Here is a 13,849-nt window from a genome sequence, read left to right as displayed (position 1 = left end):
GGCTCTGGAGACTACCTGGAGACTCTGTCCTTCATGGTGCCTGACGGCGAGGAGCTGACCCTGGCCACCCCACTGCCTAACCACCCCTATGACGAGGACAACGGGGGCGACTGGGTCTCCTACGACACTGCCTTCCCGGCCCGTCCCACCCTTCCTCTCTCCTCACACCTACCCCTCTCACCCTCCTCCTCCACCCCCAGCATCCCCCTGCACACTCGCCCCACCCATCCAGACGTCTTCCCTGCCTGGGATGAGGACTACGACCTGGAGGACATGATGCCTCTGGAGCCGACAGAGCTGCTGCTTCCGGACATGAACAGTCTGGAATACTACACCAACTTGCTGGCCCGGGAGAGGGAGAGAGAGAGAGAGAGGGAGAGAGACCAGGACCAGGACCGGGTCAACCGGACGGACTCTAAACCTGCCATCGTTGCTACAACAACACAAACCCACCATTCCCTTCCGTCTCCGTCCCCGAGCTCTGGTCCTCCTCCAGGACGGGAGCCCAAGCATCCTCCGGTGGGACCCACCCCTCCCCTCACACTCTCGCCTACTCTCACAGGTGAGGAAAAGTCAACCACCATCAAAACCCCTTCCACCCCTTCTCCTCCTGCTCCAAAACCCAAAGACCATGCCTCCGTCCCAGGCAGACACCCTCTTCGTCCCCCTTCCAACACCACCAGCCGTGTGCCTCCTCCTCCCCCCCTGGGACCGCCCACCCGCCCTGACAGACCAGAGAAGCCTCCAGTGGTCACAGAGAAGCCAGCAAAGGCCCCACCCACCAGGGCCACAACCACCACCAAGGCAGCGACCACCACCACTGCCCTCACCACCACCACCCAGATCACTGCCATCAGCCTGACCAGAGCCCCCCCAGTCACTACGCCCAGAGTCGCACAGACCCCGTCCACCAGACAATACCTGTGTAACGTCACGAAGCCAGAGATGTACCTGGTGAGAGTAGGTAAGACCACTGAGGGTCATGTGACAGAAACACCTGGTGCTACTGAGTCACAATCAGTCAGTCAGCTGATCTGTGTCTGTTTGTCCTGCAGTCAGTTCGAAAGGTTCGTCAGCAGGTTTCACTCAGGTCAGAGATCTTCTGAAGAGAGAGTTCAACCGCTCAGTGGAGCTCCAGGTAGATATCACACCTCCTCCTTCACAAACACCACCTGCTCCACCACAAACACCACCTCATCCAGAACCAACATCAGCTCCTCCATGAGAGGCATCAACTTATCCACCACCACCTCCACCACAAACACCACCTCATCCAGGACCATCACCACCTCATCCACCACAAACATCACTACCTACAGGACTAACATCACCTGCTCCACAACAAGCATCACCTCCCCCACCATAAACATCACCTCATTCAGAACCACTGTCACCTCATTCATCAAAAACCCCACCTCCAACACCACCTCATCAGGGACCAACACCTCCTTCTCTTCCACAAACACCTCCTCATCCAGGACCAGCATCACCTCAGCCACCACAGACACCACCTTCTCCACCATAAACACCACCTCATCCAGGACCAACATCACCTCAATCACCACAAGCCCCACCTCCTCTTCCACAACCACAACTTATTCAGGACCAGCATCACCTCCTCCACCACAGACACTGCTTCATCCACTTGAACTTTTTTCTTCATGTTGCTAAAATTTTAACATTATCAAATTTACTTTAGTTTGAGTTTCTTATGAATGAATTGTTCTCACCTGTTGTACTGAGCCTGAATTAAGGCCCGAGTGAACACACCCTGACCTCCCTTGATGAAATCAGATGATTGACAGCTATATGTCACCTCTTTGCTTCCTCGCAGTTCCTGAGAACTCCGTCCAGTTTCGCCTTCCGAGTCGTGTCAGGACCGTTGATCTTCACTGCCATATCCGTCATGAACGCACTCCGCCAACCACCACGCAGCTCTGGCCCCATTCCCACCGTGTCACCACTCTACACCATACCTGACCTCAGGTACCAGATACACTCTGTGCTGCAGTTTGTCCCCACCCACGTCGACATCAGAGTCTGTAACTTCAGCGAACGGATTGAGAGAGGACTGATCATGGCGTATGCTGAAACTCGGAGACGCTCCCATGAAGCAGGAAACGTTACTGTTCAGGTGAGTCTGTAACCTAAACTACATCACCATACAGGTGAGTCTGTTACCTAAACTACATCACCATACAGGTGAGTCTGTAAGCTAAACTACGTCACCATACAGGTGAGTCTGTAAGATAAACTACGTCACCATACAGGTGAGTCTGTTACCTAAACTTTGTCACCGTACAGGTTACCTAAACTACATCATGGTACATATGAGTCTGTTACCTAAATGTCTCCCTACAGGTGAGTCTGTTACCTGCTCATGGTTTAGTAATGTGCCCCTACAGGTGAGTCAGTTAGTCAGAAACCAGCTATCATTAGGTTAGTGGTTCTGAAAGTCTATAGACTTTACATTTATTCAGCTTCCTCACAAGTCATAAATGCTAAAAGAGATTACGTTTCCAGATTTCCATCTCATGTTTAACAGAGGAGAGCACCAAACCCTCAGAACCAGACATGAATCGATTATCAAAACCTGGATATGAGGTTTAACTGCATGATCAATCACCTGATCGTTCCAGTGTAATGAGTAAATGCTGCGTTCAGCATCACATCTAAATTCTAATGTGTTGGCTTTTACTCCTTTTTGGGGGAAAACTTTAAGTCAATCATGAAAAAATCTAAATGTAACAATAAAGAATAAACTCAGCGATGATGAAATGAAATGAAATGAATGAATCAGTGAAATTCAGCCCAGCTGTATCTGTCCTGTCTGCTCCAGCTGCTGAACATCACCACGGGCGTGGCCCGGCTGGCACCGGAGCAAAAGCTTTCCATAGACATCACCTTCGCGATGCGTGATGGGCGGGACTACCTGCCAGGGTCGGAGGTCAGCGAGCACCTGAGAAAGCTCAGCCTGGTGGAGTTCAGCTTCTACGTCGGTTTTCCTGCCCTGCAGATCGCAGAACGTACGAAGCACAAATACCCTCACACACACTTGTTTCACACTTTACACTGTTACATTTAGATCAAACAGTTGTTTAAACATTGTTGAATGTGTTAAATTTAAGCTGAAGTTTGTCAAATACGTGTTCAGTGTATGTTACACGTGTGTAAACTGAGTGGACGTATGTTAGACGCACAGTAAATGTGTGTTTGTGTTCACAGCTTTCCATTACCCTGAGCTGAACATGTCTCACCATCTGCGCTCCACCTGGGTGCGCACAGGTGAGAACACATCTCTGCTTTGTTTCTGGTCTTTTGCATGAAACTGTATGGATAGTTGGACTTCAGCTTGTGTGGAGAGAAAAACAGTCCTCACTGCAGACTGTTACAGTCTGTGGGTCATGGATCTGATGGATGCAGAAACCTGTGACAGATATTTCAAGGTTTTCAGAAGAGAACATTGCTGAATGGTTCATGTGAGGCTCCATGTGTTTGTGTCTGTTTATATCAGTCCTGTTGGGAGTTCAGGAGAGGTTGGTGGCTGAGAGAAGTTTTAAAGCTCGTCTGGAGAGACGTCTGGCTTTGCTGCTGGAAGAAGGACTGCAGGCGTCCAGCAGGAGGCGCTGGAGGAGAGCTACAGCTGTGGGCAACAACAGTCTGCAGGTATATCCACAATACAGCTATTCACAGCTAGTACAGGTATATATTACATTACATATCAGCACACCTGTACAGTGTTGATACAGGTGTGTTCTCACCCTACTTTCAGTCTGTTTGCTAAATTCATTCTGAATTTGACCCCGTTGCATCTCAGGTGGTGCGGGTGGCGAGGCTGTCGGGGACGGAGCGCCCCCTGGAGGTCTTTTATTTCGTGGAGGGTCCAGGTGGTGAGCGTATACCGGCCGAGGCAACGGCAGCCACCCTGAACCGTCTGGACCTTCAGAGAGCCGCCATCGTCCTCGGACACCAAGTCCAGAGGCCGCTCGCCCAACGTGAGTCAAGACCCGAATCTACTCAGAAGGCACATAAATGAAATCTGTGTACATGAACTGTTACAGAAGTCTCAGGTTGACGTCATTGGAGTTAAAACTCATCCATTCTGAACACAAACACTTGATGCTACCATGTTGCTTTTACATGAAACTTTCCCAAAGCCCAGAAGCCAGAAACCTTTCTTTGGTTTATGTTTCATTGGGTAAACTAGTATCCCAGCATGCATTTCACATCAGCCAGTAGCGATGGTGGCTATACTTTTTATTCTACAGCACCAAAGTATTGTGGCACCAAAGTTTTTTCCTCAGGTGATAAAGTTGACATTTAAGTTACAATTGAAATGTTTAAACTTGTGAGAGGAGTCAGAAATTAAGAAAGATCCAGTGACAACATGTGGTCCTTCAGTCACAAGGGTCTCTCATCTCTCCCTTGCTTGTATCCCACCTGTCTCTCACCTATATTCCACCTTTTCGTCACCTGTTTCTCACCTGTCTCTCACCTGTGTATCACCTGTGTCCCACCTGTCCCTCACCTGTATCCCACCTGTGTCCCACCTGTCCCTCACCTGAATTCCACCTGTCCCTCACCTGTATCCCACCTGTCCCTCACCTGTTTCTCACCTGTCCCTCACCTGTTTCACCTGTATCCCACCTGCCTCCAGCTGTGGAGACTCTATCTGTCCCTCCGGCGGAGACTCAGAGCAGTAGTATCTGGCTGATCGTCGGCGTGGTCGTCCCGGTCGTGCTGGCCGTCTTCATCATCATCATCCTCTACTGGAAGCTGTGCGGCTCAGAAAAGCTTGAGTTCCAGCCAGATGCCATTAACACCATCCAGCAGAGGCAGAAGGTCAGAGGTCAACAGGAAGCAGTTAACTCTTTCCTGTCGTATACATTCACACTAACGGCTGATCTGTGTCGTCGCTCAGCTTCAGGCTCCCAGTGTCAAAGGCTTCGACTTCGCAAAGCTCCACCTGGGTCAGCACAGCAAAGACGACATCATGGTGATCCAGGAGCCCGGCCCGCTGCCCGCCCCCGTTAAAGAGGCCACGCCCTCTGACGGCGGAGACCTCAACACCCCCAAATCTAAAGGATCGTCCACCAAGGTGGCCCGGTCCGGCCGCCGCAGGGGCAGGTCAGGCACACACACCTGGAAGCATGTTAAAAACCACTGGCGCTTTACAAAAACCAATAATCTAATTTATTTTCAAAGCTTTCCAAAATGTTGGGATTCTGCTAAAATATGCAGACGTGTCCTCACGTTCTGAAACTGTTCTTAAATTTCAGAAATGTTGTTACTTATTCGACACACTCAGCACCTTATTTTTATTGTTAGTTACAGTTTGATATCATTTTCAGTATTTAGCATTTGTTTGGTTTGTTTTGGTGTACTTCGTTGGATTGTTGGAAGGATGATGTCACCTCGTCACCTGGGCTCCCATCTTTACTGGCACACCTTCAGACAGTGTCAAATCAACCAATCTAAAGCTCCAAGACACTAAAAAAAGTGTCAAAAATTGGCTTCTCGAGGTGTAAATCAGAAACATTCTTCACAAGAGAAAGCAGAGCAAACTTTATTTCGCTCTGCTTCACCTTGTTCTGCTTTGGACAGAAAGAGGACGGACAGAGTTCAGGTGGAGAGAAAGACAGTAAAACACTCACACACAGAAACAAAAATGAATCTTCTGTCGCTCGTCTGTCAGGCTCAGCCCATCAGACGGTGACTCGTTGGGAAGCGACCAATCGAGCGGCAGAGAATCGGCAGAAGAAAGTACTCGACCTGTGGCCACGCCCAGTGAGGGAAAACAGCACAGGAAGACGCCCAAAAATGGTCAGAGACACTGTGACATCATTACCTGAACTGCTCAGTGTGTGTGTGTGTGTGTGTGTGTGTGTGTGAGGCTCACAGATGCAGGTTTACTGTTTGAGCAGGAAACAGCTGATTGAAGAGAGGAAGAGGAGGAGGGAGGGATGAAGGAGGAAAACTAAACTGTTGTTCTGCATTAACAAACATCATCTGTCTTTTTCTTTTTCCTGCCTCTGGACTGAAGGGAAGACCAAGATGGGTACGTCTGTGCCTTCATATCAGCTCCTCTCTTTTTAAGATTAATTTAGATTCATAAAGTTTTATCTCTTCTTTTTTTTTAATCTGACCAATATTCCAACCAGCAGTGGATCAAAGCTTCTGTTTGCTGTGAACATGCAGCTCTGCAGCCTCGCAGTTAGAGATGAGCAGAAAGTGGAACATGTGGCAGCGAAACAGCCAAAAACAATCCACTGAATCCCTGCAATCAATTAACCAATTAATTAATTTACCCCTGAAAAAACAGCCAACACACTAATTGAAACAAAGGTGTTTGGTTGCCAGATATCCATTAATCTGAAATATATGACATCCATTAAAGGTGAGAAATAGTTTTAGCTGATAATTAATGACATTTTATTCACTATTCATTTATTCAACAAGTTTACCAGATTTGAAACAAATTCATGGTCAACTCAGATGTTCACAACAGATCTGGGGTTCTATAATGGATGGATTTATGGCGCGGCATGTTTTCAGGGTTAAAGTGGTTTAATGGAATTTCTGCTTGGATTAAAGGGTTTTTAAGAGGAAAAAATAATATAACAAGCACCACATGAAGTATCTCAACTGTTCAATGAAGGTGCAAATTCAGGAGTAATAAATGAATAGATTATAAGAATTTAAGGGGTTCTGGGGGATTTGTGAGCTTCCTGGTCAGGAAGTTTTAAGGTTCCTTGAATCTTGGACCCTGGTATGTTTGCAGTCGTAGTTTCAGTTTTGTTTTTGCAAAATCATGTTTTTATGACGGTTTGGTGGATGCTCCCTCAGTGTGTGCTCCAGTAGAACCAAATGTGTTCTGGGTGTTCTTTGTACACTCTGAAAGGCCACAAGGTGGCAGCATAACAGCAGTAGATTTTTCCAAAAAGTCAAAGGCAGGTGCTGGCGGGTCATCCTGGACAAGTGTGCCTTCGGTTCCATGTTTCAAACCACTTCGCTTGTTTCTAAGAAAGTCCAACCAGTTTTTATTTATATTTTTGATACCATAAATCACAAACTTTGGAGGGCATTCATCAAGTTGAAGGTTCCACCAAACAAACGTTCTCCACCATGTACAAACATGTTGCTTCTTCTGTCTTCATTTTTAGTGAAGAAACCAATATTTTCTCATTATCAGTTTCTCCTCTGACCTCTGACCTCTGACCCTCCTCCTCCGTTGGTTCCACCAGGCAGCGGTCCGGACGAGCTTCTCTCTTCGTCCTCCATCTTTGACCACGTTGACCGTCTGTCGCGCGGCTCGTCCGACGGAACGCGCCGCCAGGCCAACAAGGTGCAGCTGATCGCCATGCAGCCGCGACCGAGCCCGCCGCACGCCCCGTCCCAGCCGAGCCCCACCCTCACCGAGAAGGTCAACACAGAGGTGAGACCGTCGCGCCTCACCGCTCGCCACGACGACATTTGAAACCCGTCTGACATCGTCAATCCTCTTGTGTTCGCCCGTGCTCCTGCAGGTGGCGCTGAGGCACAAGTCCGAGATTGAGCATCACAGGAACAAACTTCGACAGCGTGCCAAGAGGCGGGGCCAGTGTGAGTTTCCCTCCATGGACGACATCATGGACGCATTCGGCGACGGACCGGTGCAAGGCGAGGTGGCACAACGTCTCTATAGCTCCGCCCACGACCACATGGACTGCATCCTGCAGGCCGACGCCCCCTCGCCCCCCACCCCCACCGACTCCAGGAGGAGGTCAGGCTTCACCTGTAACTGCACCACACAACACACAATAAACTGAAGTCACATGGTTTACTTGTATTATTTAATCTTATTCATTTATGAAAGTTGTTTTAGTGAATCAGTGAAGCGTTGAGCTGTGACTGACCATGGAACATGATTTGTCCATCCAGAGGGAGGCGCTCTCCTCGGGGTCGGCGGGCTCAGCCAGGACCTGGAAGTCTTCCTGATACAGACAGAGATCGGCTGCTCACTGATCACAGCGCCACCTACAGGAAATACCCGGGACTCAACAACGTGGCCTACATGGTGAGACAAACAGTCAATGTCAGTGTGTTTAAGTGTTTAGCAGCACAGCTCTGTCCTGCGGGCCCGACACAGGGTCCACAGGAAGCATTCGATACCGTGGATCAGAGAACTTTACAAAAGAAGCTCAACGGTTTGCTATTGATGAGGAGTGGATTCAGTCTCATTGATCAAATCACACATCGGTGGTTGTTGAAGAGGTCTTCTGAGAGAGAGGCAGCATTAACAAGAACACATCGCTTCAACAAACTGCCAGAAGTTCAACAGGTTCAGAAAGTGTAACAACATTAGAGGCTTATTCTACAAACACCATAAAAACTATGAAGGAACTATAAAAACGATTCAATATTTTCTCTTTTTCTCTGGTGTTCATATACAGATGCAGTCATGGCTGCTGGGTAATATGTGGTCACACTCACAGCTGCTGCAGATGTGCACAGGTTCACTCATTTTTATTGAGCAGTTTAGCTTTTTTGCGTGTGATGAACGTTGCAGCCAAAGGGGGGCACTGGTGAGGAGTTTTAGTCTGTGTGTGGAGCAGGCCTAAATTTGATGTTTGACCCAATGTCAATTTTTTGCAAATTATAAACAATCATTTTTTTAGACATGTAAAACAAATGGATGCAAGTGGTCATCAAAAGCAGACTGCAGTGTATTGAGGTAGTGGACTGGTCTGAGGTAGTTGGATACAACAGTATCGTCAGCGTAAGAGTGGACATTTTAGTGCTGAGTTGGAAAAAGAAAATGATTTTAGCCATGCTGCATCTCAACCATCGACTTTGTATTCTCTTTTCCTCTCTCATATAGTCGGACCCTGACCTGCCCCCAGACCAGGGCAGCCCCTCCCCTACTGACGAGGTGTTTGACCCTGCCCCAGCCCCACCGCCCTACATGCCCCCCCAACCCTCCATCGAAGAGGCGCGGCAGCAGATGCACTCCCTCCTGGATGATGCCTTTGCCCTTGTGTCGCCGTCCTCGCAGGGCAGCGCTGGGGTGAGCGGGGTAAGCCCTGCCCTGCCCAGCCCCTCTCCCCAGGCCCGCCCCCCAGGCAGGCAGTGGGGCTCTTACCCAGCAGCCCCCTCTCACAGCCCCTTTTCTGCAGTGAGTTTGTCGTCCTGCAGCTGAGGCCATTTTCCTTCTGTCACGACTCTTCAGTTTTGATTTTCTTTTTCTCTTCCTCTCTCTGTAGAGATACGCAGAGCTGGGAATGTCCCCCACGTCAGTACAGGGCCTCTTGCAGAGGTCAGTATCAGTACACGTAAAAACCAGGTCCAGGTCTGTAGGCTGAACCAGAGTTAGTACTGATGCTCTGTGAATTTTACCCAGGCAGGGTTTGAGCTCGGGAGGGTATGTTTCTACTGGAGACCAGCTGCAGGAGTCAGTTTACTCCAGCAGAGGGCAGTACGAGGACCCGCCGTCTTCATCCAGACCACGACCTGTAGGGGGCAGCACAGGTACTGTCATCCGGATGCACTGATCACATGCATTGCTGATTTTGACTTGATCCTACATGCAAGTGTGTGCAGTTATTAGACAAGAGAGTATTTTGACCATGTCATCATTTTTATGCAAATTGTCAGACTCCAAGCTGTATAAACCTGAATGCTAACTGGATTTAAGCATATCAGGTGATCTGTATTTGTGTAATGAGGGAGGGTGTGGCCTAAGGAGATCAACACCCTATATCAAGGTGTGCATAATTATTAGGCAGCTTCTTTTCCCCAGGCAAAATGAGCCAAAAAAGGGAATTTAACTGACTCTGAAGCCAAAAATTGTAAAAAGTCTAATGTGGCGTGATCACAGAATAATCAAACCTTCTGTTGCAAATAGTCAACAGGGTCGCAAAAAATGTGAGAAAAATGTGAGAAAAGAAGACGAAAATTAACTGCCATGATCCTCCAGTGCTGTCATATCCCAGAACTACGACCTACCTGGAGGACCCAGAAGTACAGGTGTTCATGGCCGAGGTGAGGAGGGCTGAAACCCGACCACCACCGAACAAGACACATATGTTGAAACATCGAGACTGGGCCAAGAAATATCTGAAAACAGATGTTTTCGTCAGGTTTTATGGACTGATGAGATCAGAGAGACTCTCTTGGCTGCATCAGTGATGGGTACAGAGCTCCACTTCAACTCAGACACCAGCAAGGTGGAGGGGGGGTGCTGGTATGGGCTGGTATTAATAAAGATGAGCTGGTTGGATCTTTTGGGGTTGAAAATGGACTCAACTCCCAAACCTACTGCCAGTTGTTAAAGGACACTTCCTTCAAGCAGTGTTGCAGGAAAAAGTTTGCATCTTTCAAGAAGACCATGATTTTTGTGCAGGACAAAGCTCCATCGCATGCATCGAAGGCCTGCACTGCATGGCGAGCCAGTAAAGGCCTTAAGGATGAAAGAATAACGACATGGCCCCCTTCCTCACCTGACCTAAACCCTACTGAGAACTTGTGGGCCCTTCAGGAGATCTGCTGTGAAGAAAAACAGAGTCTGGGAGGGTGTGGTTGATCGCCAACAGATACAGACAGAAGAGAACAGAAGAGACTCCATGAATGGAGGTTCAGGACAATAGTTGCCCTGTCATTGTGCATGCAGATATTCTCCTAAATCCAAACCTGACTTTTACCTTCTTAAATATTCAGGTTTGAGGTTTATTAACATTTGGGATTGACTGAGAGCTCTGTAGTTGTTCAATAACAAAATTAATCCTCAAAAATACTACTTGTCTAATAATTGTGCACACGGTGTAGTTTTGTGCTTGTTTACAGGTTCGCTACTGTCATGACAGAATAATGAAACACTCCTACTTGGCCTGTCCCCTCCTCCAACATACATCTCAAAAAAACTCAATCACACATTTTTTTTTTAGAGGGGGGGGGGGCTTCAATTTGTTGTATCTGTCACATTTGATAACCACATTTGTTGACCTGCAGGTGCACAGCTCCACCACTTGACCCAGGTGGGTTTGTCAAGTCAGATTGGTGCGTACCCTGGGGTTGGTCGCAGCATGTCAGGTCCCACTGGCTCCAGCTGGAACCAGCAGCACTCAGACCAGGACCTGTCCAGACCAGGAGCCAGCAGAGAAAGTGTAAGTTCACTGTGGGCAGTAGCAGTGGTTCTGTCATTCTATACTCCAGCATAATAACATGAGCGATGGCGATGCAGGTCATAGGACAACGCAGCTGTGACTAGTCCAAACCAGTCCAGTCTAGACAAGTCCTGACCTGTCCAGATCAGTGCAGACTAGTACTGATAACACCAATCCAGACAGTTGAGACACATCAAGACCAGTTCTTGCCTTGAGACCCTGGTGGTCCCCAGGGTGCACATCAGACTTAATTTCTCCAGTCTGGATCAAAGTTGAATAGTTCACTATGATTCTGTTCATGTAGTTTCTTTCACTTTGTGAAGTTACGAGTGCACCCAGGCTGGCAGCTTTTACACAATTACAAATAACCACTGAGATCAATTTCTTTGCGGTTTCTTTTTGTGTCTTTTATCTGGTTTTATTTTCGTGTCTTGGCCTTACCCTCTTCACCATCTCTTCCTTCTTCCAACAGGTGCTGTCGTTTCCTGAGTTCTCCTCTTCCTCTGTTTTCCAGATGCCCAGCTCCTCATTGCGGGACCCGTCGGCTCCACCTCTCCTCCTAACTTCACCCACTCCAGAGTACCCACCAGAGGACGCATCACCCTCTGCTCACACATCTGCCTCCCTAATAAAGGCTATCAGGGAGGAGCTACGACGTCTGGCCCAGAAACAGGCTGCAGTGACAAGCTACCCTTAGACTGGTTTGTATCAGGACTCAACCGGTTTCAACCGTTATTTGTTTTAAACCACTCAGAGCCAGTAAGGACTGGATTGAAACCATAAAACTGACTGATCTACACTCCGGACTCTCTTGAGCTAATTTACATCTGTGCCGTTTAATCCAACATAACTCTGGACCACGATCCATGTCTGAAAAAAAGGACAGTGTCTCCTGACTGAAAGACCTCCGGTACTTTACAGGGTCCCGTTTGTCTGTCCATCATCCTTCTGCTCAGTGTTTGAGGAGAGTTTGACTCTTCACTTTTCAACTGAAGTGCTTCCTAGAGTGGATCATTCAATGATCAACCTTCCCGAACTTCTGGAGCGACAATTAATTCCTGAAATTCTGGACCAGATCATCCCTTCCTGACCCTTTGAAATGGATCCTCCCTCCTTATCATCTGGAGTGGAACTTCCTTCTTAACTTTATGGAGTGGGATAGGCCCTCCAGACATTCTTGAGCCTACAGCCCCTGAGATCTTGTAGGCCAAATTACCGTCCAGGAGTGGATGGTCCCTCATGATCTTCTGGACAGGATCGTCCTTCCTGAGTCCCTCTTGACCTTGTGGGAAACATCATTCTTCCTGAACTTATGAACCAGATCAGCCCCCAGAGTGCATGGTCCCTCCAGGCCTTCTGGGGCATTTCATCACTCCTGCAATGGATCATCCCTCCTTACTGTCCAGAGTAGATGATTCCTCCTGGAGTTCTGGAGTGAATCGTTCCTCCCAAGAGAGGCCCTCTGGGGTGCTTCACCCCTCCTGGAGTTCTGGAGTGAATGGTCCATCTTGAACCTATGGAGCAAAGTGTCCATTCTGACCTTCTGGGCGGATCATCCTTCCAGACCTTGTAGAGTTGATTGTTCCTCCTGAAGTTCTGAAGTGGATTATCCCTCTGGACCTTCTGTGGTGCTAACCGTCAGCCTCATACCATCTCCTCATTGACCACTTATTGCCTTCCACACTCCCATCAGCCACAGAGGTCTGATCTCTGTTCATTAACCATATCAATGAGGTCTTTGCACTGTCTAGAGATGGCGTACAGTTCCTATGGCAAGGGACGCAAAACAGGAAAAAAGTATATATAAATATCTATAAGAATGAATATAAATACCTGTAAAGAGATAGGATCCCAATGAGCACAATATAAATGTAAGAGTTATTATTGGAGTATTGAGATGTTACTTATTTTTTATTGCTTATATATGAAAGTATACTTTAAATCCTTTATTTTGATCAAAAAAGACCAAACTACTGTTCTATGGCTGTATTCCTCTTGTGTTTGAGCTCGCTGTAGATTTTGAGCCGGCGCTTGTTTCTCCGTGGAGACGTTGCTTGTCGTAGCTGCTCGCTCGTGTGTTCATGTATCGGTGGCAATGAAAAAAAAATTACAGCTAATGCATCACTTTAATATGAAGTTTTATCATCACTGATTTGTGGCATCCATCAGTTTGTGGACAGAACACTATAGACAAGATTATCATGTGACAGGTGGGTAAAAAGTGTTTCTGTACAGGGGCAGAGATGGGGAACCAGTCATTCATCACAGCCAGTAACTAATGCTTATGCTAAAAGCAGATACATCAGTGCCCCCTGGTGGCTGTAATGTTCACTGCCCACAAGTAAACAGATTGTTACCAGTAACTGAATGTCATCAGTGTAGCCGTAGGTCGGAAATGACCTTCAAACTACTTTGTATCTGCCGAAGGGGTAGGAAGACAAACAGGACCCAGAAAAGTACTGAGTTGTGGATAAGAATTTACAGCTTTAACAGTGGCGGCCTCGTTAGCAATCCACAAGGATTTATGTTCATTGTGCACCAGGAAACTAAACTGTTGTATGAAAAATGGAGAGACGTCTCTGTTTTTCATTCCTGTAATATTACTGAGGTAAATTGTTTGTCCTGATGATGGTACCTGAGCAAAGTTCAAGCTGTTCCCTAAATTAAAGAGTTTATTCTTTGTACGGTGGCGCTTTTAGGACATCTCA

The 13,849-nt window shown here is 47.7% G+C and overlaps 1 protein-coding gene across 1 annotated transcript in view; it reads left to right on the top strand.

Moving 5' to 3' along the window:
* Positions 1–11,838, top strand: part of si:dkeyp-27e10.3 (UPF0606 protein KIAA1549) — a 15,350-nt gene extending 3,512 nt beyond the window's left edge. The window contains exons 2-20 of the mRNA XM_041964120.1: positions 1–964; positions 1,056–1,138; positions 1,835–2,134; positions 2,840–3,026; positions 3,226–3,285; positions 3,515–3,666; positions 3,818–3,995; positions 4,658–4,842; positions 4,922–5,127; positions 5,696–5,823; positions 6,044–6,058; positions 7,245–7,435; positions 7,527–7,762; positions 7,921–8,056; positions 8,861–9,154; positions 9,243–9,295; positions 9,380–9,507; positions 10,987–11,141; positions 11,614–11,838. The exon at positions 1–964 is cut by the window's left edge and continues 308 nt beyond it. Coding sequence (XP_041820054.1) covers positions 1–964; positions 1,056–1,138; positions 1,835–2,134; positions 2,840–3,026; positions 3,226–3,285; positions 3,515–3,666; positions 3,818–3,995; positions 4,658–4,842; positions 4,922–5,127; positions 5,696–5,823; positions 6,044–6,058; positions 7,245–7,435; positions 7,527–7,762; positions 7,921–8,056; positions 8,861–9,154; positions 9,243–9,295; positions 9,380–9,507; positions 10,987–11,141; positions 11,614–11,838 — 3,876 coding nt within the window. The remainder of the gene's footprint in view (positions 965–1,055; positions 1,139–1,834; positions 2,135–2,839; positions 3,027–3,225; positions 3,286–3,514; positions 3,667–3,817; positions 3,996–4,657; positions 4,843–4,921; positions 5,128–5,695; positions 5,824–6,043; positions 6,059–7,244; positions 7,436–7,526; positions 7,763–7,920; positions 8,057–8,860; positions 9,155–9,242; positions 9,296–9,379; positions 9,508–10,986; positions 11,142–11,613) is intronic.
* Positions 11,839–13,849: the final 2,011 nt, after the last annotated feature.

The sequence above is a fragment of the Chelmon rostratus genome, chromosome 22, assembly GCF_017976325.1.
Source record: "Chelmon rostratus isolate fCheRos1 chromosome 22, fCheRos1.pri, whole genome shotgun sequence".
Taxonomy (NCBI): domain Eukaryota; kingdom Metazoa; phylum Chordata; class Actinopteri; order Chaetodontiformes; family Chaetodontidae; genus Chelmon; species Chelmon rostratus.
The sequence above is the reverse complement of the archived record's forward strand: the minus strand, read 5'-3'. Positions and strand labels throughout refer to the sequence as shown.